This window comes from Alosa sapidissima, chromosome 1 (genome assembly GCF_018492685.1).
Source record: "Alosa sapidissima isolate fAloSap1 chromosome 1, fAloSap1.pri, whole genome shotgun sequence".
In the NCBI taxonomy this organism is placed as follows: Eukaryota; Metazoa; Chordata; class Actinopteri; order Clupeiformes; family Clupeidae; genus Alosa; species Alosa sapidissima.
The window spans coordinates 50,387,686-50,404,187 of record NC_055957.1 but is presented as its reverse complement, the minus strand read 5'-3'; the positions used below and the strand labels follow the sequence as shown (position 1 = coordinate 50,404,187).

At 41.0% G+C, this 16,502-nt stretch overlaps 1 protein-coding gene across 1 annotated transcript; it reads right to left on the bottom strand.

Moving 5' to 3' along the window:
- Window positions 1-51: 51 nt before the first annotated feature.
- Window positions 52-15,483, bottom strand: abhd3 (abhydrolase domain containing 3, phospholipase). The gene is made up of 9 exons (XM_042091654.1): window positions 15,233-15,483; window positions 14,402-14,565; window positions 12,422-12,604; window positions 11,295-11,340; window positions 7,426-7,538; window positions 3,144-3,317; window positions 2,868-2,916; window positions 1,977-2,142; window positions 52-1,727 (listed from the first exon to the last, which is right to left on the bottom strand). The coding sequence occupies exons 1-9, from the start codon at window positions 15,392-15,394 to the stop codon at window positions 1,549-1,551; spliced, it is 1,236 nt and encodes a 411-aa protein (XP_041947588.1). The 5' UTR covers window positions 15,395-15,483; the 3' UTR covers window positions 52-1,548.
- Window positions 15,484-16,502: the final 1,019 nt, after the last annotated feature.

The following is a 16,502-nucleotide window of genomic DNA, read 5'->3' as shown; positions in this document are numbered from 1 at the left end:
GCTCAAAAACAATTGCTGCACTTTCCACAGACAAATGGCTAGAACACTGAACGCCTTAAAGACTTAATTTATTTAAGACATGGGCATATGTATGCACATGTGGACGTACACTACATATACCCAGGCTCCATATACAGTACATCTTATATTAAAATCTTATTGCTGCACATGTTGAACAGAACATCCTTTTATGGATCTATAAAAGGACAGATATTTTGATGGAAAGTGATGACCTTTGTGCTACAGGTTCTGAGATATGTAACATTAGTAATACGATTCAAGACAGTCTGGGCAGAGATGGCTCATGCTACTCCTATATCCAATATCTAAGAAGCAAGATGAGGTAATATACATCTTCCACATGGGAAAAGCAAGATGAGGTAATATACATCTTCCACATGGGAAAAGTCATGATAACGCAAATGTTGACAGCCACATATGCATGACAAAGCAAAGACCTCACTAATACACAGCTTGTTTCCTTTACTGTCAGTGTTTAGATCTGCTTAGCTTGGATAGCATCTTTTACTGGGGCTTCAACCAAATCCAGCTGTATACCTAAATAATAGAAGAGCAAACGCCAAGCTGGCATTAACTTTAAGGCTTTGCTGACCTGTCAGCAAGGGGATAAGTATCTACCCATGTCATATTTATCTGTGAATTTATAGGGACTTTACAGCTACAAGGTCAAGGTCTGCTTGGAAAGTTTTAGGTATGGGGGCCATAACTAAATATAGTGCAATTTCACATTCCTTGTCAGTACTTAATTATATTTTAGACATACTGTACACTCAAAAGCTACGCAATGTGCACAGAGCTTCAGCGAGTGGGGGAAAGTGCATGCAGAAAACATAAATAATAGTGGTCTCGTAGATAAAACTAAAAAAAACATGGACCTACGTACGCATGTTTATAAATCAAATCCCTGAGGGCTACACAAGCTACTACACAGACATAAGATGACAGACAGAGTTAGTTTGAACCACCCAAGGCTGAGGGCGGCTTTGTGTGCGCTTCTAAAATAGTCAATCCACAGGACGATTCCTCTCTGGTTGTCTCTGGATTTCTCTATCTAGGTCCTGGTCCTTTCCCTCGCGTCTAAAGGTTCCTGTCCAATTTAGTTCAGTCTGATGTAACTGCGAATTCAGCTGGTTCTGAGATCATCAAACAGTTGGTTCATACCTCTTTTGAGATCGCATATCTTCTCCATAGCTATTAAAGGCATAAATGGAAACACCAAGGCAGCAGAACAGAAACCAGAGAGAGAGAAAAAGAAAGAAATTTAAACTGACTTTGAATGACTATGAATGAATGAATGAATGAACACATGAATGAACCAGAGTTGAAGTGCACAAGTGAACAAAAGAAAACCATTTCACATAAAGTAAAAAAAACAAAACAGCAAAGACCAAACAGCATGGACTGTTTTAAAACAGAATGTGCCCTTAGAAATGCTCTGTTTTGGAAATGTACATTTTTTTGCACATGGCAGAGGATAATAGGTGGGAGAAAGAGAGGGAGGGTGGGGTGTCTGTTCCCAGGTCAGTGTTAGAGGTCACTCAGGTTGCCATCATGCTCGACCACAGCCTTGGCGAACTGCCTGAACACACGATCCATGTAAGTGCTCTGGCGGGGCCACAGGCCCTCCAGGAAGCCGATGTGGCCCCCGTGACAGGTGATCAGCAGGGCCAGGTTGGGGTTCTGCTTTACCGCCTCCACTGGAATGGCTGAAGAGGAGAGCACAGAAAATCAGCTTACAGCAAAAAAAACAGTTGTCTGAATTGGCAAGGTGTTTAAGAACCTAATATAGTTGAAAAAAGTGAAAAAAGGACAGAATAGTGAGGCCCTAAAATTGCAGTTCATGATTTTAATAGCAACATACTCCATGCAACAGTCAATCATTGTAATGTTTCTTAAGGCCTAGCAATGAGTTGAAGTCAACAGTTTGAGCATGAGGAGCCAGTGTGGTGCCTCACCATGGTTTGGGGAGAAGACATCATCAGCTGCATTCAGACACAGCATTGGCACCTGCACTGACTTCAGCCTATGGACGGGACTGGCATCTCTGTAGTAGTCATCATTGGTTGGGTAGCCGAACATGACCGAGGTGAAACGCTCATCAAACTCACGTATAGTCTTGGCCTGTGAGTGGCATTAGATTGGTTGGGGGGGGGGGGGGGGGGTTATTATTTCAAATAAGCATGAAATATTAAAAAGAACTTTAAAGGGTCACAAAGTTCATTGCAAAGGTTTTCTGCTGCTACATGTAAAATGTGGTATTTAGAAAAACAAGATTATTGCTTAAGCTGATGATCGGCATGTCAGCACACTAAACACTATGAAGAGCCTCATGCCCTAGTTCCTGCTAGCCTATGAAGCGTAGATCCCAGAGAGAGTGAGCACGTCTGTGTTTAAAAATTGTTATTGTAAACGCAGCACATCCTCCTCCAAGAGACAGCCCCACCATGTTCTAGTGCTCATCACAAGCCCTGGCATTCCACTGTCTCTCCAGATATGGGCACAGACTTCACAGAGAAACGTTATGAAATCATCTATTTTTTTAGCTTTTCCTTCTCTCTGTGCTGACTGTGTGGATGCACTGTAATATCCTGAAGAATGCAATGGCTAATTTAGGAACATCCAAAAACTTTTGAATGAAAATTATTCTTATGTTTCTAGATAGATAGATAGATAGATAGATAGATACTTTATTGATCCCCAAGGGCAAATTCAATTCTGTGTGGGTTTCAACAGATAGGTCTTCACAATGTGGCTGCCCAAGATGAATACCTGAAGGTGATATCATTAGAGAGTTAAGGGGCCTTAAAGACCTATGAATGATTAAGTAGAGAACAGACACTCCTTACCCTCATCACATGGTCAACGTCATAAAGCTTCTCGAAAACAGGCCGGTGACTGGAATAAACAAAACGAGAGAAACAAAAACATTAGCACTTCACTAGTGTCTTGTGGGCAGACACATGCAGATGAAGGATCAGGCTGACCAGACCATGGCTCTAGGCCAATGATGTCACTGTGAGCTTGGACAAAATGCATGTTTAGCCCCAGCTTATTGGGAGTGACCCTGCACTGGTAAACATAAAAGTGCAAGTACACACACACACACACACACAAATACTGACCGATCAACAGAAGCCTGTAGGCAGCTGGTGAGGTAGGAGTTGAAGAGGAATCGGTCGAGGGGTTTTTCTAGTGAAGCGCTACACTCAAACACGTCCCAACCAGCTGAGAAGACCACGACCCCCTTCAAACATGTCTCTCGTCCCTTACGGCCCAAGTAATTGGCCAACATCATCCTATGCAAAGAGGGAACCCAAAAGAGGAGAGCTAAGTTAATGATGATTGATTTTTTTAAAGCCAGCAGTTTTAAAGCAACACTTAAGACGTTTTTTGTACCTTAAAATAATGTTTCCAAAATAGTTTCAGTGGTTCATCAACTCGTAACAGAGTGAACGGAACTTCTGCATTCGCTTTGCGGCCCTCTATAACCGCACTATGTAAGTTTGCCAGATCGGGTAGTGGATCTGTAGTTCGATGGAATGAGACATGAGAAACTACAAATTCTGATGTCGCAATACATCATACTTTCATAAAATCATGCAACATACTCTACCTTGTCTGTGGACATGTTATTTGCAAAGCCAGTGATGGATAAACAAATAGCTTGCGTGCGACAGAGGAAAAGTGCTTTGGTGTTGCTTTAAGTATTACAGAACGGATGCCTCAGCAGCCATGCTGTGCTGTTGTTGAGCCTGCAGAAGCTGCTCTCCCAGTAATCACAATCATTTGAAATAAAAAAAAAATCACATCACAGAAATGTCTGTCCTTTGTAGACTATTGAGATGTTGAGTTCTCCTGCCTGACTGGCCACTTTACTGTATTATGGGCTGGACAGCGTTGATGGGCAGATGTGTGAGAAGCCTCTGTACTGTAGCCATGCAGATAATAACTGTGAGAAATGACTTCATGCTAATCTGTTTCCCAGAGAACAAAGTGCAGGGGCCTCATTTATAAAGCGTTCTTACGCACAGATTTGATCTTAGACCGTGCGTACGCTCAAATCCATGCCAACGCTCAGATTTATAAAAACCGTCTTTGACGTGGAAAAGTGCTTATCCACGTCAGGTTCAAACTTGACGTACGACCATTTCCTTGTGGTAATGCCGGGGTACTGCAAGTAATCTGAGGTCTAAGTGCGATGCATTTTCAAAATTCCAAGACCAACGACCTCATGTCTTTCTTTGCCATATGCATGATCAATATCAGAAGATTTTTAAAGACGTTTTTGGACGCAGCTTAATGTTTCATGGTTTGGCATAAAACTGCTAATGAGAACTATAGCCCACTTAAGAAAGTGAAAAAACGTATAGCTTACTTATTTCATAATATCTAAAAAACACCAAGACCTACGATGGAATAATTGAAACATTTTTACAGGTGATCTAGTATATTTGGTGTTCTCACCAATCTAATATTGACCATAAAATGTCCAATTGCCCTCGTTTAGGAGAGGAAAAGTACATTTGTGCCAGGGATGTAGTGGTAAAATAAGAGGTGGGTGAACTATGAATTCTGCGATCTCGGTGAGGTGGACTGCGCCATGCGTTATCGGATTTTTAAAAAAGACATTCGAACATGTTTGATAATGGTGGAGGTTATTATGCAGTATTGGGAATAGGCCTATAGGATAGTATTGGATAATACAGTTTTGAATGTTAAAAGTGAATAAACTCTTTTGAGAGGTGGATACACTCTAATAAGAGGTGGGTAGGCCTAAACTCTAGCCTGGCTAGCGCCACCACTTCTCAATGAGACGTGGTCTGGGAACCAAACGTTCATTTTCTCGTATTTGAAAAAAAAAAATGCCCAGATCCGTTTATTGGGTGCCACGGATGTCTATCAAATGCGTCTGTGCATAGCTCATCATCGTCTTGCTTTCCCCCGTTCTGTGATTGGTTCCCTATCTCAGGCGAAAATTTGCTCCATGGTCTCCAGGCTGCCTTAGCAGCGTGAATCAAATCGCGCGCAAGGCAGCATGGGAACACCCAGGCTACCTAAACTCTGAAATTTCTGAAATGTCAGAGGTAGATAAACTGCGTTTACTCGCGTTTAGCCTCCACTACATCCTAATTTGCGCTCATAGGCCTTCCCAGCTTCGTAACAGAAAGGTAATATTTGAATGTAAGCTATACAATGTAGGCTATATATGATATAAAATATCTATAGCCTACATTGTATAGCACAACAAAGAAACAGAAGTTATCCTCTGAAAGTAGGGCATCTTCATATTTAGTGTTGCGTCGGAGTTGCGTAAAGAGGTGCAGAGCGCGCACCTGTTTGCTTTTTTTGACTCGCAGTGCCCAAGATCAGATGACAATACGTGAGTTGGATAATGTAGGCTAAAATATAAAGGTAGGCTTAAAGCAAACAATAAAGGACAATGTTTAAGCCATTGGACATTATTGAAAGAAAACGATAGCAAAGATATGCAGAATGAATGAATAATGACCGGCGAACTAGGCTACTTTTTCAGCAAAAACATAGCCTATCCTAAAAGAAACGTTAAGCCTACATGACATATCACGCTTAATTTACACGCTTTATTTCCTCTGTTTTGTAGACTAAATCAGCATATTACCCTGGGTCATATTGGAAACGTACAGGATTATGCTGTAGGCCTAGGTCTTTCCTTCATAAGGTAGGCCTACCCAATTTTTTTTTCCAACAAAGTAGGCCTAAACATAGGCTACTAAATGTTGATTATTCACATTACTGCAAGCAAAAGGAATGAAAGCGAGCAGAGGACAATGGACAGTGGTGGAATGTAACGAAGTACAAATACTTCGTTACTGTACTTAAGTAAATTTTCCACGTATTTGTACTTTACTTAAGTAAAATTTATAGTGCATACTTTTGACTTTTACTTCGTTACATTTTACAGCAATTATCTGTACTTTTACTCCACCATCGTTCCTTTTTACGATACATTTTATGATCAGTTTTTTTTCTCTCTGACAAACACGTTTGTTTTACCAGGGGGCGGGGTTGCTACCAAAGATTCTGGAGCGCTACGTGCATTCTTAGAAACATAAGCTTCTAGTCTAGACCAGGCAAAGTGTGAGCTTGTAGCCATCTGCATTCGGTAGGCTATATTCACCAGACCCATGGCTACACTGTACATGCAACTGTGTTCTGTGCCTTTCTCTGTCTGTTATCTGCAGCGTTAGGGCCTCCTCTCCGATGAGATTGCTATCCGCGGATCAGCGAAGTTACAGGCTATGCCCATGCTTCTGTCACACGTCTGATCATTTGCGGCACAAATGAATGGTAGACTATTAATGAACCGGTGGTTTCATTTTCCAGATTAGGAAATATTCCTTAATTGTGTGTGATCAAATAAAGATGCATAGCCTACAATTGGGGGGTAGTAATGTGAGCGCTCATTCAATGTCTATACGTCTGCGCAAGTGAAACTGAACCTAATCATAAAGATACCTTTCTCAGCAACTTTTCTGTTCAATCAGCATAATTGGCATTACGATCCACCCGACGTTTCCCTTGTCTACCCCGTTAAACTTCAGGCTCTCGTGTTTTGCTGAATGAATTATGATACCAGAATTACAGTCTCTAGAATTGTAGGTCAGAATGTAAACTGGGCCACAGATGGTAAGCACAATTGGATTAGCTTAAAACTATCTAGTCGAGTATAACCTAAAACTAGCTTAATTAAAATGCCACAGCCCATACTGATTTTTCGTTTTAGAATATAGATATTAAGAGAATAAATCATTATGCAAATACTTTTACTTTTAATACTTAAAGTACATTTAAAAGCAGGTACTTTTTACTTTTACTTAAGTAGGGTTGTCATTGTGGTACTTTTACTTTTACTAAAGTAAATATTTCTCTGTGTATTTGTACTTTTACTTAAGTACTGGGTTTCAGTACTTCTTCCACCACTGACAATGGACATGGATGCATACGATCTCTTTCCAGAAAGCTTTGCTGGAAAAAACATAATTAGTTAAGCTATTCGAACTGACGCATATAGGCTAGTTAACATCAGATGGCATAGGCTAGGCCTATACAATGTTTTCAATATATAATTTTACATAGGCTACAGCTTTTAGGCCATTGATTTCATTAAAACATATGCTAATGATATTGATGAGGGGGTGTTTACAAGGCGGAGACCTAAAACCATCCGGCTGCGCACAAGTTGACGTTCATTTGTGATTTATAATGGGCACATCTGGAAGGGTGGCGTACGCACGTTTTTTTGTGCGTACGTTCGTGTTCTCGGAATCACACGTATGATCATTTCAGAAATGATCTAAGATCAAATGAAGGATGGTTTCTACGCAACACTTTTATAAATGAGGCCCCAGGTATGGTGACACGTACCCTCCCATAGACACTCCTGCAGCCATAATGGGGGCATTCTCATTCAGTCTGTGGAGGTGGTCAATGACCATCTCCAAGTCCTCTGTGTTGGCTGCACAGTATGTCCTTGGGGTCTGAGGAAAGACAAGAGCATATGCATACAACATATGTACTGAGAGTCTTCCATACATACCTGATGACCCTTGGATTTGTCTGAGATCTCAACCATTACCACTGACCTCTAAAAGGTGTGCTCTATTGTAATTGAAGTTAGTCATTGAATATTCTATTAGTAGGCATACCTTACTTGTTCAATATACAGTGTGTTCATGAATCTGATGAACAACTGCATTACAGTTACCTCCCTTGTTGTTATGTATGCTGCAGTATATTAACTAGTTTTTACACAGCATGAGAGGCAATGGAACCGGATCATTCAAATCCTTTAATCCTTTAAAACCTGCATTATGAAAATTCCAAGAGCAAAAATACTAGTAGTCACATGTCACACTAAAAAACTGCATGTGTGAAAAGGTGTGAAAAGTTGAGATAAGCGTATCAGAATGCCCCTTCAAGAGGCCCAGTTAAACTCAGATACCCAGTTGGAACATGAACTACTTGTAACTCGTTCAAATTCATGTCCAGTTTCCCCAAATTAATTAATTATTAAATATTTGTAGCAAGTGAGATCAAGGGCAGAAATCATATTTGCTTCTGGTACCTACAATATCTAATGAACCTCAAAGTGAAACTCAAGCATAGGCTATTGCTTTACAGATTTTATACCTGCCAGGTAGTACATCATAAAGACACCATAAAACTCATTCTTAGATGACAACCACACAGACAATAAAATAACTGAAACTAAAACTAAAATATATACAGTATATTTTTTACAGACCTCTCTATGGAATATTGCTGCTAAAATGAAAGTCCAATGTGTAATTATATCAACTACTGTTAAAACTGTTTACATTTCATTTGAGGAAAAAGGATTTAAGGCAACACATAATTAATCCTTCCTTAATTGTTAACTCACTTGTCCTATTGTTACATAGAGGCCAAGATGTCCCTCATACTGTATTTATGTGATAAGATACACTTTTCCAGCATTAATGCAGCAAAGCCAACAAATCGCAGACATTTGCCTCAGCCCAGGAATGTCTGTGGGCTTACTGTATGTATGAGGAGGGCACAGCATGTCCCAGATCTCAGAGGGTAAACCCCAACAACATTTTTAACATGCATCCCCATTTTAGCCCCAGCTTTAGGAAAGATTAACCTCTGTTTAAACACAATGTGCCATGTCCAAAGTAACTGGCCTAGTTTGGAGACACACAGGCCCACTGAACTTCTGATTATGGCTGAAGTATCTGGAGCTTGACTACATTCTGGCAAGAGTTCAAAAGTAATCTAAGGACAACAAAAGTAGGTCTGATGCAACAGTGCAAAAAGCTGCAGCCCTATTCTGTTGAATGAATGTCCATATTAGTAACCAGGTCATTAGGCATCTGGCTCCTCAGCCACCTTCCTTCTGAGGGTTTCTAGAGCTGCATTAATGGTCTGCATGAGGGAACAAATCAAAATTTTTGGTCAACCATAGGCTTTGGAACACTGAATCAAATTTAACCTACATTGGAAGTCTTGCTGAAAAGATGTGCCAATCGCAACTTAGCGCGTGCAGCATTTCAGCCGCTGTCCAAAAATCATGTCCAGATTTCTGGAATGAGGCTAGCAGCCCACTGCCCTATATTAACAATAGGGCACATTCACAGTGACTGGTCACAGACAGAGCAGTTAGAACAGCTTGTGAATGTTCAACTTGTGAACTTGTGTTGAACAACGCTTTAAAGGGCTCTGCTGAGGAGAAGAAAAGCTTTTGCATTTACAAATAAATAAAACTGATACAAAATAACTAGGGCTGTCAAAATAACTGATTAATTTCGATTACTTAGTTTGAGAAAAAATAACTGATTAAAAAAATTAGTGCAGATTAATCGATTCCGTATGACCTTTGACCCCGAGCCGTTCTAGTCAGTAAAAATTAGACTGTAAAATGAAGGAGAGAGAAGAAAACGTGCTGCCTGGATCATTGATTGACTTTTAAAAAATGGCCTGATGGTGTTGGTAAAAATAAAGTGTTGAAAATAAAGTCCTTTGCAATGTCTGCAGCAAGGAATTTGCATATCACCGGAGTTCATCAACTCTATAGTCGCACATCAATGCAAAGAAATAAGTGTTGACATTGAGGGGAGTGTTAATTTATTTTCATTGTGTCCCCTAGGATATATCTGTGGCCTGAAATGCCTTGTATGTAAAAAAAACTTCTTCCCGAAGACCTTTTGAATTTATTTCCTCAGCATATTAGGTCATATCATAGATTATTATGGCCATTATTTGAACAGTGAAAATAATAATAAAGAGGTTTTGAACTTTAATGTCACTAATGCTGATTATTCAATGATTCATTTGAATTTAAATATTTAAAATACTTAAATTATATATGCGATTAATTTAGATTAATTAATCACAGAGTATGTAATGAATTAGATTAATTTTTTTAATCGATTGACAGCCCTAAAAATAACCTTTTCAAAGAAAATGCTAAAGTGTTTTTGTGTGTTGAAATCTTTTTGAATAGTTCTTTATGCTTACTCAAGTGCATTTAGAACAAGCTGTTTGGCTGTGCTCAGCTTTTTAAAGTGATACTACACCATGCACTGTAGAATGTGCACTCAGCAATTCTGCCGAGCAAATAATTTGTACTGAGTCTGAGCTATAAGTCTGAGCGGTTGCAGCAGGACACTGCCTTCGGCTGTGGCCACACACTCAACAGTGTCATTGTCCAATGTAAGTTGTCTTAATGTGGACCATTATTCAATCTTGGGTTGGGGTGGGGGGTTTCAGTTTATGAACAAGCCTAGTGTGCAAGCTTTGCTGTACAAACTAGGAGCTTAAACCTCCCTGCTGTTCTCATTTCAAATGCATAACCATTGCTTCAAGAACGTCTAATCTACATCAAACACCATCATATTAGAAAAAGGTCAAATGCATTGCAGATCTTGTATAAGGCGAAAAAAAATGAGAATACAAAATATGTCTGCGGGGGACTGTTTAATGCACGCACTGCACTGTGTAGTGCTTTTAGCGAACGCATTTAGCTCTTAAAGCAGCTCCGGTAAAGAACCATGCAGCATACAGGAAATCAATAGTTTATTACTGTGCGCACACCAGCAACTGGACATGCTGTAGATGTTCAGCTACTTGGTCTAAATATTGATGCCTACTGTATCTTCTGCCTACCCAAGAACGCATTTGGCATCATCTCTCCTCTACTTACCACCCACAGGGCTAATGTATAATGTATATAATGTATATCCCTGTTAGCCATCCCAGCACATCACTATATGTGGATCCTATCAGCTTGTCAAAAACATTTACAGCATAGGCCAAGAGAAACTGCCATGCGTAAGCAAAGTCAACCTGCTATATTGCTTATGTGGTGACACAGATTTCTACACAATATCTGCTACCAACTCGCCTTACTGAGGGGCACTGATGTGTCAGGGGGAAAAAAATCTTCAGCTGGAATTTGCAGTTTCAGTCTTCCCTAAGACCATTACTCAGAGCTGCCAATAAAATTCATCTTGTTATTACTGAATATATCTTAACTCTATTTGCAGGAGAACTCCACACTAAATGTAACGACTAATACATTCTCTGAACATTACAATAATCGTATTGCATATTGTCTACATACCTGAAAATGCCTAATTCTTGAAACCATCCGATATAATATGGATGCTTCAAGGTCTGACCCTCTTTGTCAGTCCTAGACAGACCCCTTGCTGTAAACACACTCATATTTACCCATAACATTATGGCCTTACCAAGAGCTTCTCTCCAGACACTCCTCTGTTGTTGAACACCACACATCTGAAACATGACACAAAAACAACGTAAACGGAATACACACATCGGACACAGCATATTCTCCTGATAACAACAAGGGGCTAGTAAAGCCAAGAATGATCAGTGCTATTTTGGGAAACATTGTGGGAGAAGAAATAGATTTTTAATTCATTGGCCTCTCATGTGTTCTGTAGACAGTCCCATTTCAGTTTTTGTGTAACTCAAAGTGGTCTTTTGTAATGCCAGAGAATGAGTGATGACAAAATAATCATACATATTCATATTAGGTATAAATGCATACATATTTAGTGTTGTTGCTTTTTATCAGCTGAAAACAGTGAGCTTTAGTGCTGTGACCACATCACGTGACCACATGTTATTGGTTATCAAAGAGTAGCAGTCCCCCTTTATCTGCGCCATCTGAGGGCCTAAGCAAAGAGCGGAGAGAGTGGTCTGCTTTCGCTGCAGTGTGGGGCAGCCTCTCTTAGTAAGCTGCAAAGCTTAAGCGTAAGCTGTAACTCATTAAGCTCAGAGAGTGGAAAAGAGAAAATGCTGAGTTTGCCTCTCTTTCTGCAGGCTATCTTTGCCTGTCTTTGCATCATTGCTCCAGACACCCTTCGAAGAAGAATGAGGTCCGCTCTCATCCAGAGAGGAAAAGTGCTTCTCTCTGCAGCCCCTGCTGCTTTGTGCCAGGCTCAGCTCTTTAGTCCTGCCATAAAAGCTGCTCTGCTCTTCCTGAAGTGCACCTGTCTGTGAGCTATGTGACTACGACACAGCCTTCTCACCCCCCACCAGCATAGTACTGCGATGATGAATACAGAACACATGTGCAGACATCTCCACTCAGTAGAAATACCATAGTCAGATTACATATTCCTTTACTGGATTAGGAAAATCTCCCTGTGTGTGCATGAACTCACTTTTAGGTTCATATATTTAAATGCTTTCATAAATAAACTACATGAAATTATTTCGGAAAAAAAAAAAAAAACATGCATAGCAAAAAGATGTGATTTTTTTTTACTTTTAAATTACATTGACTACTCAAAGAGAAGAATGATGACATCATTGTTCTGGGGTGGGAGACTGTGTCCGAGACACTCACCTATAGCCCAGATCGCAGCTCTGCTGGACCATGTGCAAGATGTAGGACTCTCGGCTGGTGCCAGTCAGTCCCGGGAGCAGCAGGACGGTGGGCCGCGTGGACGTGTCTGGGTAGGAGGCGCTCTCGTCGTTGTCTACCCAATCCAAAGAGATCTGTCCTCCATCGGGTGCTTTAAGGAGCTCACTGCAGACACCCGGGACACACACACACAGATAAAGCCGGACGCAGCCTCACAATACCTAGCCGCTGTAGCTAACACAACAGACACTGATAATGTTTTTAGATGGGATTGCAGACCCAATTTCAGTGGGTTTTAATGGACTGTACATGTAAATGTTTGTGAACAGGACATGTGTAGATGCATGGAAATAAGTCAGAGAGCACACATACATTTTTAAGGGAAACACTGATTATTGAAAATAACAAGTTTGTGAAGGTTCTCAGAACTACATGAATATCTGTGCGTCCTCCCATCCACACCCGTTCTCTGCTCCATTATGTTCAAGGAAATGCACCTGGAGTCTAAATCCCCCCCGTGTGTTCCCTAGCAGGCTGGGTTATTCCCCCCCGGCCAGTCTCTCCCTCTGCCCCATAGGACTAATACTGTGTCCGAATGCAGCCCTGGACTCTCCATGGGAGTTTGGCTAAAGCTGACAGAGCAGCATGAAATTTCAGAGGCTCCATTAAATATGCAGCTGGGGTCAGGCTGTGCAGCCGCCCGTAACCCTGGCACTGCCCTACTCTCTCAGCAAGAACAGGACCTTTTAATAGAAATGTTAAGTCCCCAATTTCTACAGTGCGAAGATCAGAACATAGCTCACGTGTTTCTGAGACGCACGCACACACACACACACAGACACACACACTCTCTCTCTCTGAACTCACAGTTCCTGCACAGCAAGGCGCAGCCGTCATTCACGAGTCTCAATTTCACACGTGAGGTGGTGAGCCTGCAGAGCTCAGGCAGCCTCTGGCATGCTCAGCCGACATCATGAAATCAGTTTGGAGCGTATGGAACGCTCTGGTGGTGTGATGCCTTGTGTGTGTCTCAGTGTGTGTAAACAAGCAACACGGGAGGAGTCCAACAGCTGACTCACCACAGTCATGCCATACATTATATGATCACTCATCAACGGCTTGATAAGTCACAAATAAGACCACATTACAGTGTGGTCACCTCAGTAAATAATCACTGTTATATAACTAATTTAAATGTTGCATTATTGCACCTTCTGGACACATGAGATGACACGTTAAACTGCTGAGCCTGTGACAACACGCCCATATCAACTTCCTGCTGACCTCATCAGGAGGGGATAAACTAGCATAATTAATTCTCCCAGATGCATTCATTAACGTTTGACAATGCACACAGTAATCTTCACAGGAATGTTCTGTAGCAATACAGAAAGCCTGATCCTACATCTTCACACAAAGGGCTCCTTTCATCTCTTAGCTAAGCCCTGGCTGAGAGCAGCAGTATCAAACAACCAGAAATATTGTGCTTGAGGGTGATTAAAGCATCCGTAACTCAGTGCCTTGACCTCACTTGCTCCATGAAACAAAGCGCAGGCTTGGGTCTGCTGTTGCATTAACAGAGGCAGGTTATTCTGGCAGGTGACATAATACAGAGAAACAGTGGCATGTGCACTTGTATCTTATCTATGAGGTTATATTGCACATGTTTGATATTTAAAGCTTATTAGCCTATGGCCTGGTGTTCTTGGAGTGTCAGGTGTGATGACGGTGAGATGATGGTCAAAGCACTGCGACACAGAGTGTACTGTATTTCCATTCCCATGCCACTCTCTGACTTTAAAACTCATTGAAAAAAGGTGATACATTCTATGTACTTGCTATAAACTATCACTGCAAACAGCACACTAGTAGTCGTCCTACTGTTATAACAATAGCTGTTTTACCACTTTTAACTACTATGATAACACATCATGAACTTAAAAAAATAGTGAGAGGTCTTACTTCCGATAGATGACCCCTGGTTTTGCTGTGACAAAGGGTCTTAGCAGCGTCTGAACCCGGCTCTCCCAGCACCAGAAGGTGGGGTAGTATGTCTCTGACACCACAGGGCATTGCTCCTTCAGGAACCTGTAGAACTTTTCTCCACCAGCAACAAGCTTTGGCTTCTATGAAACAGACAGAAGATACTGTCCATTGTTACTTCAGAACATACACAGTGATCAGGAGGAAAAAAACTAGGCCTACCTAAAAGTACTAGAGTCAGTACAGAATGTTCCCCACTCTCCTGCTTTAGACTGCAGGGCAGCATTTGGGGAAAGCCTTAACTCTGTACTTACTTAGTCTAAAACCAAACTACTACATCATTTCAGTTTTATTTACAATTTGACAAAATAAAAACGTTTACTGTTAACATCATTAAAAGACATAGCCTTAAACCAAGACTAGCCTATAGTCCATTCAAAAGCTATGGTAGGGACTAGGCTACTACCAACAAACAGAAATCACATATAATCATACAAAATAAAAAAGCGACATTAGCCTATGTTATCGATGTGCTAATAACTGGTTTCGAGAACAAAAGCAGTAGTTACAGCGATGTTAATTAAGATTAAGAGCAATTCAGGACCAAGGACAGTAGGCTATGTTTCCTGCCAGTGGGATCTTCTCGAATACCGGTGAATGCAGCAAATCATCGTAGCGGTATCGCATTCATTTTGAAATACAGTGTATACTTTTCATGTCTTTTGTTTTAATGAAATGATTAGGTTAGGTTTGTCTCAGTGGATGGTATATTGTCTCAGTGGCCGAAAAGACGTCTCACTGTCACCCTACCTTTGCTACAGAGATCAAGTAGTAGCAGGCATACGCTGCGCTGAAGCCGAGCACCAGTGACAATCCTACTCCAGAACCGAAAAGCCCAACTTTTACTTGGTTTTCCAGATAATGTGACAGATCCCTTGTCAAAACATTGAAATTGAGCTCCAGTGAGATCATTGCCAGGTCCCTGTTACCTCGCGCGTTTGATAGATGCGGAGACAATCAACGCCTCTTTGCCGGATTCGTGTCCAATTGAGCAGAGGAGAGTCAAGGGGAATGGTACTATATAGACTATACTACATCTTGCCGCTGCGTGGCGCCCTTTCATCACCCTAACTTTAATTTTACGCAGTCATATCAAGGCAGGTAATTTTATGTTTATGGGAATAAAGTTGTGCAGGTTCCTCTGCGGACAGCTGGCTTTCGGTAGGCCTATCCTATTCTGGGACCAGTGGAACACCAGTAGGCCTAGGCCTAGGCTATAAAATAGTCTATTATAACATAGGCCTAATGTAGCCTAGGCTATAACATAAATCGGATGGAAATAACAATGTTTTTCACCTTCAGTCACTTCATTACCAACAACATCATACTGTCGTGAGAATGTATCCCGTTGATTTAATCTATTTCAGTAATACCCCGTTAGGACTCCTCTGGTAGCCTAGCCTACACCAAGCAAACACCTTTTAGAACACCTCGCCCTCTGTTCAAGTTTACCGCCTGCCTGTAGAACGGTCATCGCCCCCTATTGAGTAATTCAGTTATTGCATTTGTGTTGTGGTTGCAGTGATCATGCACACAACGTTTTCTGTATAGGCAAGCAAACTGCATTAGGCTACTGTGAGTGAGACTCATATCTGTGATGCTATTTGGTTTAAGCTGTAAATACAGTCGCATAAAGTTTTCCGCCACATTTTCATGCAAGAATATTTTGAAAACTATTCTCCTGTAATTATAAGCACTGTAGAAGGCGTTGTTGAAGCATCAATAAATTGAGTCCTGGACTGACTTGGGTAACGAGTGGGCTCTGGTCTCCCATGAAAGGGAGAAAGAGAGAGAGAGCGAGAGAGAGAGAAGGGCCAGGGGTATGGCAGTCAGAGCACACACTCAACTGCATGTCACTTTGGGAAGATCATTTTAAGTAAATTAAAAATGAAAAAAAAAAAAAAAAAACTTCCTAATCTATGTACATAATAGTGTAACAGCCTGCAATACTGGAAAAAGATTGTTGATATTTGATCCCTACCGTGCATGCATCATAAGTCAGTCCTAGCCACTTTGTTTT

What these genes read in the sequence shown, in the direction of transcription:
- abhd3 (XM_042091654.1), bottom strand. Translation starts at nt 15,394, where the DNA reads ATGATCTCACTGGAGCTCAATTTCAATGTTTTGACAAGGGATCTGTCA. An exon ending in GCAGGAGTGTCTATGGGAGG is followed by an intron (nt 3,318 to 7,425) that starts GTACGTGTCACC and finishes CTCTTTGCATAG; the next exon opens with GATGATGTTGGCCAATTACT. An exon ending in ACGTTGACCATGTGATGAGG is followed by an intron (nt 2,143 to 2,867) that starts GTAAGGAGTGTC and finishes TGCCACTCACAG; the next exon opens with GCCAAGACTATACGTGAGTT.